This window comes from Danio aesculapii, chromosome 20, assembly GCF_903798145.1.
Source record: "Danio aesculapii chromosome 20, fDanAes4.1, whole genome shotgun sequence".
Classification (NCBI taxonomy): Eukaryota; Metazoa; Chordata; class Actinopteri; order Cypriniformes; family Danionidae; genus Danio; species Danio aesculapii.
This window is the reverse complement of record NC_079454.1, coordinates 2602056-2615497: the sequence shown is the minus strand read 5'-3', so window position 1 is coordinate 2615497 and position 13442 is coordinate 2602056. Positions and strand designations below refer to the sequence as shown.

The following is a 13442-nucleotide window of genomic DNA, read 5'->3' as shown; positions in this document are numbered from 1 at the left end:
TGCTGTCGAGGAAGAGGACGCGTCTGGAGAGATCAGCTGAAGACATGGACAGCTCCATGGACATCCCGGAGGAGGAGGACGAGGACTACGTCAGTTTATTCACTCTCTTCTGCACTGCAAAACAACCTTTTGGCCTTGTTTATAGTCCAAATATCTCAATTTACATACATTTTCATTTAAAAACACATATTTTTCTCTCTGTTTCGCCCTTCCGTCCACACTGAGATGCCTTTTTTGATGGTTTTGAGGTGTTTATTTTGAAAACGCTGTCCAAAGTGGATCAATTTGATGGTGGTTTTTGGTGTCGCGAGTGAGGACTGTGAAAAAAAGTGTGGACTGTGAAAACCGAGGCTTTCGTAAACAATGACGTATTTCAGTCATGTGATGCAGTCATGTGACCAACCCAGCTAACATGGTGGATGGCACTGCAAAGCAGATGTTTTGAATGCTGTCCATTTTCACAGCTTTATTAAAGATTAATATCAGTTGGTAGATGCTCCGTATTGCCTCACTTCAAAGCACACTGAATGTTTACTGGGAGCTGTTGTTTCTTCCTCATTTTGCTGTGATGTTTCATAGAGACGGAAAGTAAATAAACTGCTGATGGATATGATGCAGTTGGGATGTATTGATTCACCTTGAGCCAGTTGAAAATCGGGTCAAATATGTGACGATTCAAACAGGTGGAAATGTTGAACGAATGGGGAGACATGTTTTGAACAGAGGGGGCGCTGTGTTTACAGCCGCAAACTAGCTTTACCTGCACATCAGTGGTGAGCAAGAGGTGGGGCGACGGAGTAAAATAACAGCGGTGAAGAGCGCCAGACAAAACACAAACTGTGTGCAAATACTGCAAAAAGACGATTACTTGCACTAACAGAACAACGAATATGATGGAGCACAGTGAAAAACTACTGTCACAGACGTCTATACGCAAAAAGCTATTAATACGCCAAACCACGCTGACCGGATGATCTGTAGCTCCGCTTGCTCTGACGATTGCTAACGTTACGGAGATCACACTGTGCATCAGTGTTTTGACAGAGAAAGTGTGACGATGTTTTCAGACTGAAAGAGAAAGCTGTGCTGTTACAGAGCCAGGTATTAGATTGTTCCTTTCCCTGTTTCAGTTTAGTTGATGCATCTTTTAGTAATTTGCTTATTACATCATTCATTTTCTTTTCGGCTAAGTCCCTTTATTAGTTTCGCCACAGCGGAATGAACCTACAACTTATCCAGCACATGTTTTACGCAGCGGATGCCCTTCCAGCCGCAACCCATCTCTGGGAAACACCCATCCACACTCATACACTACGAATAATTTAGCCTATGCAATTCACCTGTACCGCATGTCTTTGGACTGTGGGGGAAACCGGAGCACCCAGAGGAAACCCACACGAGCGACAGCACTACCTATTGCGCAACTGCGTCGCCCATTATTATATTAGATATGAAAATCAGTGTTTTATGCCAGTGTTCAATCCCCTGGAGCAGAGGGGCTGTTGACCACCTCTGTACACGCTGCTCTCTGGTTTAAGAAAGACTGTCTTCTTCACACCAGCCATCTCAGTCCCCAGTGAAAGAGTTTATCCATCAGCAGGGGACATTGTAAATGTGCAAAGATCTCAGCTTTAGCCAGAAAACATGATATTTATTTTAAAATATGTCAAATTCCAGCTCAGTCACAGTTTTAGTTTGTATTAAAGAGCCTTCTTTAGTTTGAATTGTTCGTTTTTGATTTGGAATTTAATAATAATAATAATAATAATAATAATAATCCCTTACATTTATACAGCACCTTTCTGGACACTCAAAGCGCTTCACACATTTTTAGGGAGGAATCTCCTCATCCATCACCAGTGTGCAGCATCCATCTGGATGACTCAACGGCAGCCATTTTACACACCACACACCAGTTGATTGCTGGAGAGTGATGAAGCCAATTATGATGATGGACAGAGGCCGGTGGGCAAATTTGGCCTGGATGCCACGATTAAACCACTACTCTTTTTCAAAGCACATCATGGGGTTTTTAACAACCACAGAGAGTCAGGACCTCAGTTTAACGTCTCATCCGAAACCCCCCCTGCTGGTCTCACTAACACCACTTCCAGTAGCTTTCCCATATGGTCTCCCATCCAGGTACTTACAAGCCCTGCTTAGCTTCAGTGGGCAACCATGTTAGAGTTGCAGAGAGCTAGCTGGCGGCTTTTGAAATGTAGCTACACAGTCATAGTTTTAGTTTGTTTGTATTAAAGAGTGAATTATTCACTTTTTATATGGATTTTGTGTTAAAATTTCAATTTAGTCATGGCAGAAAAGATTTTATTTTGTAAAAAATGGGCAGCACAGTGGTGCAGTGGGTAACACGGTTGCCTCACAGCAAGACGTTCGCTGGTTCAAGCCCTGGCTGGGTCAGTTGGCATTTCTGAGTTTGCATGTTCTCCTCGTGTTGGTGTGGATTTCGTCCGGGTGCTCCGGTTTCCCCCACAGTCCAAAGACATGCGGTACAGATGAATTGAATAAGCTAAATTGAGTGTATGAGTGTGACTGAGCGTGTATGGATGTTTCCCAGTGATGGGTTGCAGGTGGAAGGGAATCCGCTGCGTAAAACATGTGCTGGATTAGTTGGCGGTTCATTCCGCTGTGGCGACCCCTGATTAATAAAGGGACTAAGTTGAAAATAAAATAAATGAATGTGCAGCATTCAAGAAAAATGAAAGGGCTCTTGTTCACCTCAATTTTGTCTCAAATAAGTTAAAAAATCCTGACAAAATGATGTCTCGTGAGATTAGTATCGTGAATCTTATCGCATCGTGAGTCTGGTGAATCTCTACATCCCTAGACGCAGGTAAAAGTGTCTAAGTACATGAACCAAAGCTTCTCAATCGTTTTAGTGTTTCAAGAGTTCACTCTTAGATATTGCTTGATATTAATAGCAGATCTGGCTGCTGTCCCGGAACAGAACCCTGAGCTTGGAGATAATTGAGCCCAGGGCTCCCGTCTGGTCAATAAGCATATAAAGGGGGTCCGAGATCAGGTAGATAAAGGAGTAAGGCTAGACGGGCTATTTATAGTGAGTTTGAAATGATCTGATTGGCTTATGATTGTAGACAGGATATCAGTCATATCAGGTGCTCCTCTCGAAATTAGTTTGTCAAACTTCACTCATGAGCATTTTTCTGGATAGAATTGAAAACGAGAGTGTGGACGTGAAGCGTTTTTAGACGAAAACGACATTTTTACATTGATCCGGGTTAGTGTGGACGTAGCCTTAAATAACGACGCGTTTTCTAGACAAGTTAAAAGTTTTGTTTTCAGAAATATTGAGCTGATTATACGTGTTTATCCTTCAAATAATCTGAAATAAGATCGTTTTACTCGCGCCGTTACTCAAGTGGTTCTACACTTTATGTAGATCGTAGAGTCAAGTGTGTGTTTCTGTTCTGCTGGCCTTCAGGTTTCACATCAGATTCCTGTTTTGATGTGTGTGTCTGTGTGTGTGTGTATGTCTGTAACAGGAAGAGAAAGAAAGCAGGCGACCAGCCAGAGGAGCAACACGAGGACGCAAGAAACGCAGAGGAGACGCAGCACTGCTCCGATACAGTGAGACACACACACACACACACATATAAATGTGCACACAAACAGACACACAGAATCACACACATGCATACGCGCACACCCACACCCACACAAACACACGTAAATGCACACGAACCCACACATGCATACATGCACACACACACACACACATACACACACACACACACACACACACACACGTAAATGTAAATGCACACAAACCCATACACACACATGCATATACACACACACACACACACATGTAAATGCACACAACCCCATACACACACATGCATACACACACACACACACACACACACACACACGTAAATGCACACAACCCCATACACACACATGCATACACACACACACACACACACATACACGTAAATGCACACAAACCCATACACACACATGCATACACACACACACATTCACATAGAAAAGACACACACACACAGACACACACAGAAACCCAGTCACACACATATGTAAATGGACACAAACATACACACAGAAACACACACACATGCATGCATAGACACACACAAACACCCACACACACATATGCCTACACATACACACATGCACACATACACAAAAATACAAACAGAAACACACACAGACAGACACACATATACTTAAACATGCATACGGACACATAGACAATCACACACATATTTGCATACATACACACATACAAAAACACACACACACACACACACAGATGCTTCTAGGTGAGTCTGACTCTGACATTTCCCATGATGCAGCGGTGCCGTATGGAGGCAAGAAGAAGGCCTGGTGCTGGGCCTCGTACCTGGAGCAGGAGAGAGCCATCGCTGCACCCAGCAAACTCTTCAAAGAGGTCAGTACGCACACACACACACACACACACACACACACACACAGTTGTACAGCTATCTTTACGGTCTCTCTTCATAGCTGTAATGATGTTTCTATTGTTCAGACTGTATAATCTCTCCTCTCCTCCTAAACTCAACCCTCACAGCAAACCAGCTGCACTTTTCACTGTACTTTATTAGTTTATTTATGAGCCGTTTTCCTCATGAGAACCAAAAAAATGTCCCCACAAGGTCAAAATGTACACACACACACACACACACACACACACTGACATTGAGGGCTCTATTTGAATGATCTAATTGCAAAGTCTGAAGCGCATGGCGCAAAAGCATTAAGAGCATGTCCGAATCTGCTTTTGCTATTTTAAGGATGGACATAGTCTGCGCCCGGTGCATGGTCTAACAGTGCTTATTCTCTTAATGAGTTCTGGGTGTGTTTTGAGCATAACGTGCATTAAACCAATCAGAGTCTCATCTCCCATTCCCTTTAAGAGTCAGACTCTGTAAGACTCTGTAAGTGTAAAAACTGAACACTTCACTAGCGAGAAAACAGTTAAACAGAGCATCTGCAGCGCGAGGATAAAGAACGAGCCTCCTCCATTCAGCCTCTTTACTTTACTTTTACTCTTTACTCCTTTACTTTGGTGGAGTAAGGAAGCGGTGGAAACTCACTCCACTGAACACATCCATTAGCCGACATATTTAATTTAGTTTGTTAAGCTGAAAGATTTGTGTCAAAACTATTTCTAAATTCAGTTCTGATTTCCAGCAAAGGAATAAATGAACAATAATAATGAAGTGTGCTCAAAACACTGAGTTATATCCAAACACACGTCCTGTTCTTATGCCCCATATGGTGATGCAGACGTCTCCAAAACCCCACAGGTGGACAAATCTAAACTTGTGTTTATTAAAACAAATATAAATCTGCAGATAATAAATAATACTGATGATTATAATAATAACACGGGCCGCACGGTGGCACAATGGGTAGCACTGCTGCCTCACAGCAAGAAGGTCGCTGGTTCGAGCCTCGGCTTTGTCAGTTGGCATTTTCTCCCCATGTTGGTGTGGGTTTCCTCCGGGTGCTAAGTCCAAACACATGCTTTATAAGTAAACTGGGTAAGCTAAATGTCTGTAGTCTATGTGTGTGAATGAGAGTGTATGGGTGTTTTCCAGTGATGGATTGCAGCTGGAAGGGCATCCGCTGTGTAAAACATATGCTTGATAAGTTGGTGCTTCATTCCGCTGAGACGACCCCTGATTAATGATTTATTTAAAGAAAATAAATTAACGAATGAATAATAATAACATTATACAGATGCAGATTGTCATGAATAAACTGAAAAAGCCCCCCGAGGTGAAGAAGGCATGGAGGCAGTGGTGTTTATATTTATGTAGAAAATAATAATGTTTGTAACATTTTAATCCTTTAATTGTTTTATTTGTGTGTTGCTGTTCATCCTGTTTGTATTCAGCAATGTCTAAGTGTTTGGACCTGCATAGGCGCATAACTAACGCACTCTGCGCTGGACTTTAGAGCAGCTTTTAGTTGGTCAATGGTGCGTCTTGTGCAGAGCTGCAGTCTCAGTGGCGGAGGCTGGAAGGTGGCCTCAGCGAAGACTCGTCTGTCTCTGGAGCGTCACAGGAATCAGTCTCATGTTCTCCACTCCTCAATGACCACCACAGTAGCTGCTCAGGATACGGCCTGGTCCAGGATATGGAAACCTTGGGATCATCTCGTCGTTGGTCTTGGATCGAATCAGTGACTCTGCATAGTCTGAGGGCCTCGGGAAGAGTATCCCCAGGTGGAAATGGAGAATAAAGAGAATAATTAGCGTAGCTGCTGTTCATAGTGTATATAAACAAGATGCAGAACCTGTGTGGAAACCCGCTAAGTGGTGCACTGAGTGTATGCTTTACTTTACTTTAATGAACCAACGCTATCTCACGGCAATTCGTAACTTTGTGATTCGTATGAGTTTGTAAGATCTCATTCATACATTATAGTACGATTTGCTCATCCCCAATGATGGTTGAGTTTAGGGACGGGGTTTGGTGCCACACCTTATTTATAAAATCATACATTTTCGTAAGGCTAAACTCGTACAAATTCATGCGAAGTAGCCACTAAACTGACAAAACGTAAAATAATTACGTTTCCTCGTGAGATCAGGCTGAATGATCAGTTGGCATCTCTATCTGCATGTGTATAATTGGATGCTGTGTGTGTGTGTGTGTGTGTGTGTGTGTGTGTGTGTGTGTGTGTGTGTGTGTGTGTGCAGTATCAGTGTTTTCCACAGTGTAAGAATGGCTTCAGGGTGGGCATGAGGCTGGAGGGCATCGACCCAGAACACCCGTCCATGTACTGCGTCCTGACCATTGCTGAGGTAAAAACACAGTAAAATACACCTCACACAATCACTCCTGTAGCCTCTTAGGGTGCTTTCACATCTGTAGTTCGCTTCATTTGGTCCGGAACAAGGGCAAAAAATGATACGTTGTAGCATTTTCTGCCGTCTTTGGGTCGTTTTCACACCACACAGCTGGCTTTGGTCCGCCCCCGATGAAAAGAACCAAAATGCAGTCATGTGACAAAATCCACATCTCTCATTGGCCAGATGTTGTTTAACATATTTCCTAAACTGCTTATCGATTGGTCAGAATTCACGAGCGGGAAAATGCCAATGGAACTCCTGCAAGTAAACAAACCGGCAGACACAAAATGTCGCTTTTTACCATGGAGCTACGACTGCGCTGACTGATGGTATGTTTTAATGCATCGCGCATCACTTTAATTTAATTTAATTTAGCTAAACTACGACATGGTCATCTTCCGGAAATATAACCAACGATCCATCAGGTTTCCCCCCCCCCCCCCCCTCTCTCTCTCTGTTGGTAAAGTGCTGTCAACAAATATTTTTCCTCCACACCCCATAATGCACAGCGCATCGGCCTACGGTAGCTGGATTAGTCCAAAAGGCGAAGTGCTTTTTGTGGTTGGGTCTGTTTTAGTTCGCGTCATATTCTCATCACAAACGAACCGCTCCAGGGTATTTATTTTTTAAACTTCATTAGATTTTTGTTTTGTTTATTTCATTTTCATATTTCTTTGTTTATTTCATTTTCATCTTGTTTGTTTATTTTTAAAATAATTTTTATGTTATTTTTATTTGTTTTATTTTTATTCGCTTCTATTCGATTTAAATCTTTCTCCTCAAAATGTTTTGTTCTGTTGAACACAAAAGAAGATATTTTGAAGAATGCTGAAAACCGGTCATTGACTTCCATTGTAGGAAAAACAAATACTGTGGAAGTCAATGGTTGCAGGTTTTTAGTTCTGTGAAGTTGTGTTTCTTTTTGCAATATTTCCCAAATAATGTTTAACAGAGCAGGAATTTTTCACTGTATTTCCTATAATATTTTTTCTTCTGGAGAAAGTCTTATTTGTTTTATTTTAGCTAGAATAAAAGCATTTTTACAATTTTAAAAAACTAATTTTAAGGTCAATATTATTAGCCCCCTTAAGCTATATTTATTTTGAATAGTCTACAGAACAAACCATCATTATACAATAACTTGCCTAATTACCCTAACCTGCCTAGTTAACCTAATTAACCTAGTTAAGCCTTTAAATGTCACTTTAAGCTGTATAGAAGTGTCTTGAAGAATATCTAGTCTAATATTATTTACTGTCATCATGACAAAGATAAAATAAATCAGTTATTAGAGATGAGTTATTAAAACTATTATGATTAGAAATGTGTTGAAAAAATCAGCTCTCTGTTAGACAGAAATTAAAACTATTATGATTACATGATGTGTATTTGTCCATCTCTCCTGTGTGTGTGTGTGTGTGTGTGTGTGTGTGTGTGTGTGTGTGTGCGTGTGTGTGTGTGTGTGTGTGTGTTCAGGTGTCAGGACATCGAATCAGACTCCACTTTGACCACTTTTCTGACTGCTATGACTTCTGGGTAAACTCCAACTCTCCTGACATTCACCCTGTGGGCTGGTGTGAGAAAACCGGACACAAGTTACACCCACCGAAAGGTGTGTGCGTGTATATGTATGAGGGATGTGTTTTTGTGTGTGTGTTTATATATTTCCATTTGTGTGTTTATGACTGTGTGTATATGTACAAATTAATTTGTGTGTATATGAATGTGTGTGGCGATGCGGTGGTGCAGTGGGTAGCACGTTCGCCTCACAATAGGAAGGTCACTGGTTCGAGTGTGGGTCAGTTGACGTTTCTGTGTGGAGTTTGCATGTTCTCCCCGTGTTGGCGTGGTTTCCTCCAGGTTCTCTGGTTTCCTCCACAAGTCCAAAGACATGCGCTATAGGGGAATTGGGTGAGCTAAATTGTCCATAGTGTGTGTGTGGATGTTTCCCAGTGATGGGTTGCAGCTGGAAGGGCATCCGCTGCGTAAAACATATGCTGGATAAGTTGGCGGTTCATTCTGCTGTGGTGACCCCAGATTGATGAGGGGACTAAGTCAAAAGGAGAATGAATGAATGTGTGTATGTAATATTGTGGTTATATGAATTTGTGTGTATATTATATGTGTGTGTGTGTGTGTGTGTGTGTGTATGAATTAATTTGTGTGTATATGAATGTGTGTGTGTGTGTTTATATATTCATTTGGTTGTGTATATAAATGTGTGTGCATGTGTCTATGCAGGTTTGTGTGTATATATTTGTGTGTTTGTGTGTATATTTTAATGTGTGTATGTATGTATATTAATATATATATATATATATGTATATTAATTTGCAGGTGTGTATGAATGTGTGTGTACGTATATTAATTTGTATGTAAATGAATGTGTGCGTATAAATTTGTGTTTATTTATATATATATATATATATATATATATATATATATATATATATATATATATATATATATATATATATGTATATATATATATATATATATGTAAATTTGTATTTGTATGAATTTGCGTGTGCATAAATGTTTGTATTTGTGTGTGTGTGTTTATAAAAATGTGTGTGTATGAATGTGTGCGTATATATATTAATTTTGGTGTGTCTTTATTTATATATATATATATATATATATATATATATATATATATATATATATATATATATATATATATATATATATATATATATATATATATATATATATATGTATGTATGTATGTATATATAAATATATGTATGTATATATAAATATTAATTTGTGTGTATGTGAATGTGTGCGTGTGTATATAAATTAATTTGTGTGTATATAAATGTGTGTGTGTAGGCATGAAGGATGAAGAGTTCAGCTGGTCTTCCTACATCAAGCTCAATAAAATCCAGACGGCGCCCAAAGCCCTGTTTCAGAACCAGAACATGGTGAGTGAGGAAACCCCAGAAAGAGTGTGTGTGTGTGTGTCTGCAGATGGCGCTGTTTCTCTTCATGAAATAAAGCGCTTCAGCAAGACATGAACATCCACAACACATGTGCGTTAAGCTAAACTCTCTGTCATTAACTAGCTACAGCACAGAGATGCCAGTGCAACTCAATGTTTCTTTTAAAACCAGCTTTGATTGTATGGTGAAGTGAGTTATACAGAGTTTTAGCCTTTGTTTTTATTGACTTTACAGGATATTTCAGTAGCTTTCATACTAAAATTAAAACTTTCTGCCAGTTAGCAAAACCTTACACTTAATGAGCCAAACAGCTCAACATAGGTTTGCACAAATGTAAGCTCATTGTCAGCTTCACACTTTATAAAAGATATTTATCATGATGTCATTTCCTTGCAATTTCAAATCAAAAGCTTTCAGATGAACAAACACATCAACCAATTGGTTAAAAAGCCATGAGATGTGCACACGCACTGCTGCAAAACTGTAGACACAACAGTCACGTATGAACAATATCACACTCTTAGCAGTGCGATATGGCTTTATATCAGCACCAGTGGGAGGCGTGCATTGGCTTGAGACTGCAAGCTGATTGCCTTATTGTTCCATCAGTGATGGTATAAAGCCATGTTGCACTGCTACGAGTGTGATATTGTGTTTATACAACATTTCGACAGCATAATCATGTATTTAAAAAAGAGAATCAAACACGGAGAGTCTCAAAAATCTTTTTGTATGAGCAACTACTTCCGCCGTTCATTCACATCTGCAGCTGACATCAGAACAGCAGAAACCATTGCTACTTCACAAACGTCCAACCCAGGCTCATTCTGAGAACGTAGTCCCGGGGACATTTCTGGAGACCGCGAAATACGTAGCCGGGGGTACGTACAGCTGCGCTTGCTGGCCGGCCGGCCGCTCGCCTCCGTGTGGAGGGCTTTCCCGCTGCAACCAGTTTGTCCGGTTAGCTCTTCGTGTACTCTGGCGGACTCAAGGCGCAGAGAGGGGCTGACCACGACGACAGGGTTCGAGTCCGGGGAAGAGCGGTTCCAGAAATCAGGTGAGAAAACAAAAACAAAATCCAAAAAATGAAGCGAACAAGTTAATTACAGGATGAGAATGTGGTCAAAATCCGAAAACGTGGTAAAAATCAGACGAGGGCTTTTCTTTTTCTGGACGGCTTTTGTGAATCGTCGTTGGTTGGGTTTTGGGACGGAGGAGGGTGGGTCAGCCCGCCAATTGGCCGGTCGCACGGTCAATGATTCTGTCATCCAGGCAGACAGGCGGAAGGTCGTTCGACAGCAGCCTCTAGCGCGTTTACGCGAGAACGGCGCGGGAAAAAAGCGCGCACAGCGGCCTCTCGCGGACTCGCGAAAACAAAAACTGCAAAAATACGTACCTCACGGGACGTATTTCGCAATCTCCAGAAACGTCCCCGGGACTACGTTCTCAGAATGAGCCTGGGTTTCAAACGTCACTTTCAAACTAGTGCTTGAATGATTCTCTAGCGTAATGTCTAAAGCAGGGGTGTCCAAACTCAATCCTGGAGGGCCAGTGTCCTGCCTATTTTAGTTTCAACCCCAATGTTAGAGGAAGTTGGAGCTAAAATACGCAGGACACTGGTCCTTCAGGACCGACTTTGGACACCCCTGGACTAATGTGATGACAAAGCAGGTGATTTTGCACAAATTTTAAGATTATAAGGCTGATCAGCATGAAATGCCATCAGTCTACAGAGATTTCCCAGTATTTCTTGGTTGCAATCGGGAGATCACAATAATTAACCCCAAAAAAAGCCAAAACAAAGCAAACACTAGCAGATTACTATAGTATAAATACAGCGCTACAACATACCAATGAGAGAGATCGACTTAGAATGGTGTTATTCTGGAGTCAGATCTGAGTTTCAGAAGTCATGTCAAAGCAGCATACTATCATCTCAAAAACAATGCATGAATTAGATCTTTGTTCCCAGTGAGGACTTGAGAGAAACTTGTTCATGTCTTTATCAGCAGCAGGGTGGATTACTGTAATGGACTCCTCATGGACTCTTCTTGTTTCTTTTATTCTTGTTTATGTAAAGCACTTTGAATTACCATTGTGTGTGAAATGTGCTATATAAATAAACTTGCCTTGCCTATATTACACAACCCAGCAAACAATACAGATCATCAACTTATATAACATTTCAGAATGTACTTTCCCAGCCCAACATTTATTAAACAGAAATAAGATGTAAAATAAGCTTTACAATAACAAAAATTGCATAAAATAAATTACAATACTATATAGAAAAATAAATATGGTATATGCAGAGCTAGTGTTTCCTCCAATATTGATAAACTTCCGGTGAACAGTTATTGTGCTTTTTTCCATTTTATACGGTTCCTTTTACAGCATTGATGTTGTAATGTAATTAAAATACAATCAGTTAAATAAACTTCGGCATTTATTTAGTTGCTCAAGTGTAAAACGAGATAATAAGCCTTTTACAGGCACGCGCTCATCAGGAGTAGCAGGCTCGTGCAGAAGCTCCATTGAACATACTGGGGTGAAATAAATGTTCATATTTTAAAGACATGGTGGGGAAAATTAGGCAAGTTATTGTATAACGATGGTTTGTTCTATTGAAAAAATATATAGTTTAAAGGGGCTAATAATTTTGACCTTAAAATGGCTTTTAAAAAATTAAAAACTGCTTTTATTCTAGCCGAAATAAAACAAACAAGACTTTCTCCAGAAGAAAAAATATTATAGGAAATACTGTGAAAATTTCCTGAATCTGTTAAACATCATTTGGGAAATATTTAAAAAAGAAAAACAAATTAAAGGGGGGGGGGGGGGCTAATAATTCGACTTCAACTGTAGGTGTTTCGTTCAGATTGATGGGGGAAAGGGTTTGAGGAGAGTTTTACAACCTAACAGACTCCTCCTGCTCACCATTTCTGTTTCTCACCATTTCTGGAGGGGTGTGGTTAAGTGTGTTAGCCACGCCCACTACCTCAGACAGATCTAATCTAAGAATTTAACTGAAAACAAACAGGAAGTGCATTTACAGATTTCAATTAAAGGTTACAAGGGCAAACTTTTCGTTTTTTCTTAAGAACACGCACAGATGAATTGATCATCACAAAACTAGCAATGTGAGCTAACAAAATCAATATGCTTAGTTTTGATTTCATGTGCACTTTAATATAGTGTGTGTTTGTGTGTGTCCTACAGACGGTGACTCCATCAGGCTTCAGGGTCGGCATGAAGCTGGAGGCCGTCTGCAGGAAAGACCCCACCTTCATCTGCGTCGCCACTGTTACAGACATGGTGGACAGCCGCTTCCTGGTGCACTTTGACAACTGGGAGGAAAGTTACGACTACTGGTAAATTCACCATGATGACGCTCTGAAGTGTGTGATAATGACATTTCCTGCACACAGTTGAACTCAAATGATTCGCCGTCTTGTGAATTTTCTCAAATGATGTTTAACAGATCATGGGATTTATCACAGTATTTCCTATAACATTTTTTTTCTCCTGGAGAAAGTTTTATTTGGTTTATTTCGACTAGAATACAAATATTTTGAGGTCAATATTATTAGCCCTCATTATATTCATATTAT

The 13442-nt window shown here is 40.4% G+C and overlaps 1 protein-coding gene across 1 annotated transcript in view; it reads left to right on the top strand.

Annotated features, from left to right (window-relative positions):
* Positions 1–13442, top strand: part of l3mbtl3 (L3MBTL histone methyl-lysine binding protein 3) — a 69681-nt gene that overhangs the window by 14789 nt on the left and 41450 nt on the right. Inside the window, exons 5-11 of the mRNA XM_056481304.1 lie at positions 1–89; positions 3522–3606; positions 4356–4450; positions 6734–6838; positions 8363–8498; positions 9722–9813; positions 13051–13202. The exon at positions 1–89 is cut by the window's left edge and continues 38 nt beyond it. Of these exons, the coding sequence (XP_056337279.1) occupies positions 1–89; positions 3522–3606; positions 4356–4450; positions 6734–6838; positions 8363–8498; positions 9722–9813; positions 13051–13202 (754 nt within the window). The remainder of the gene's footprint in view (positions 90–3521; positions 3607–4355; positions 4451–6733; positions 6839–8362; positions 8499–9721; positions 9814–13050; positions 13203–13442) is intronic.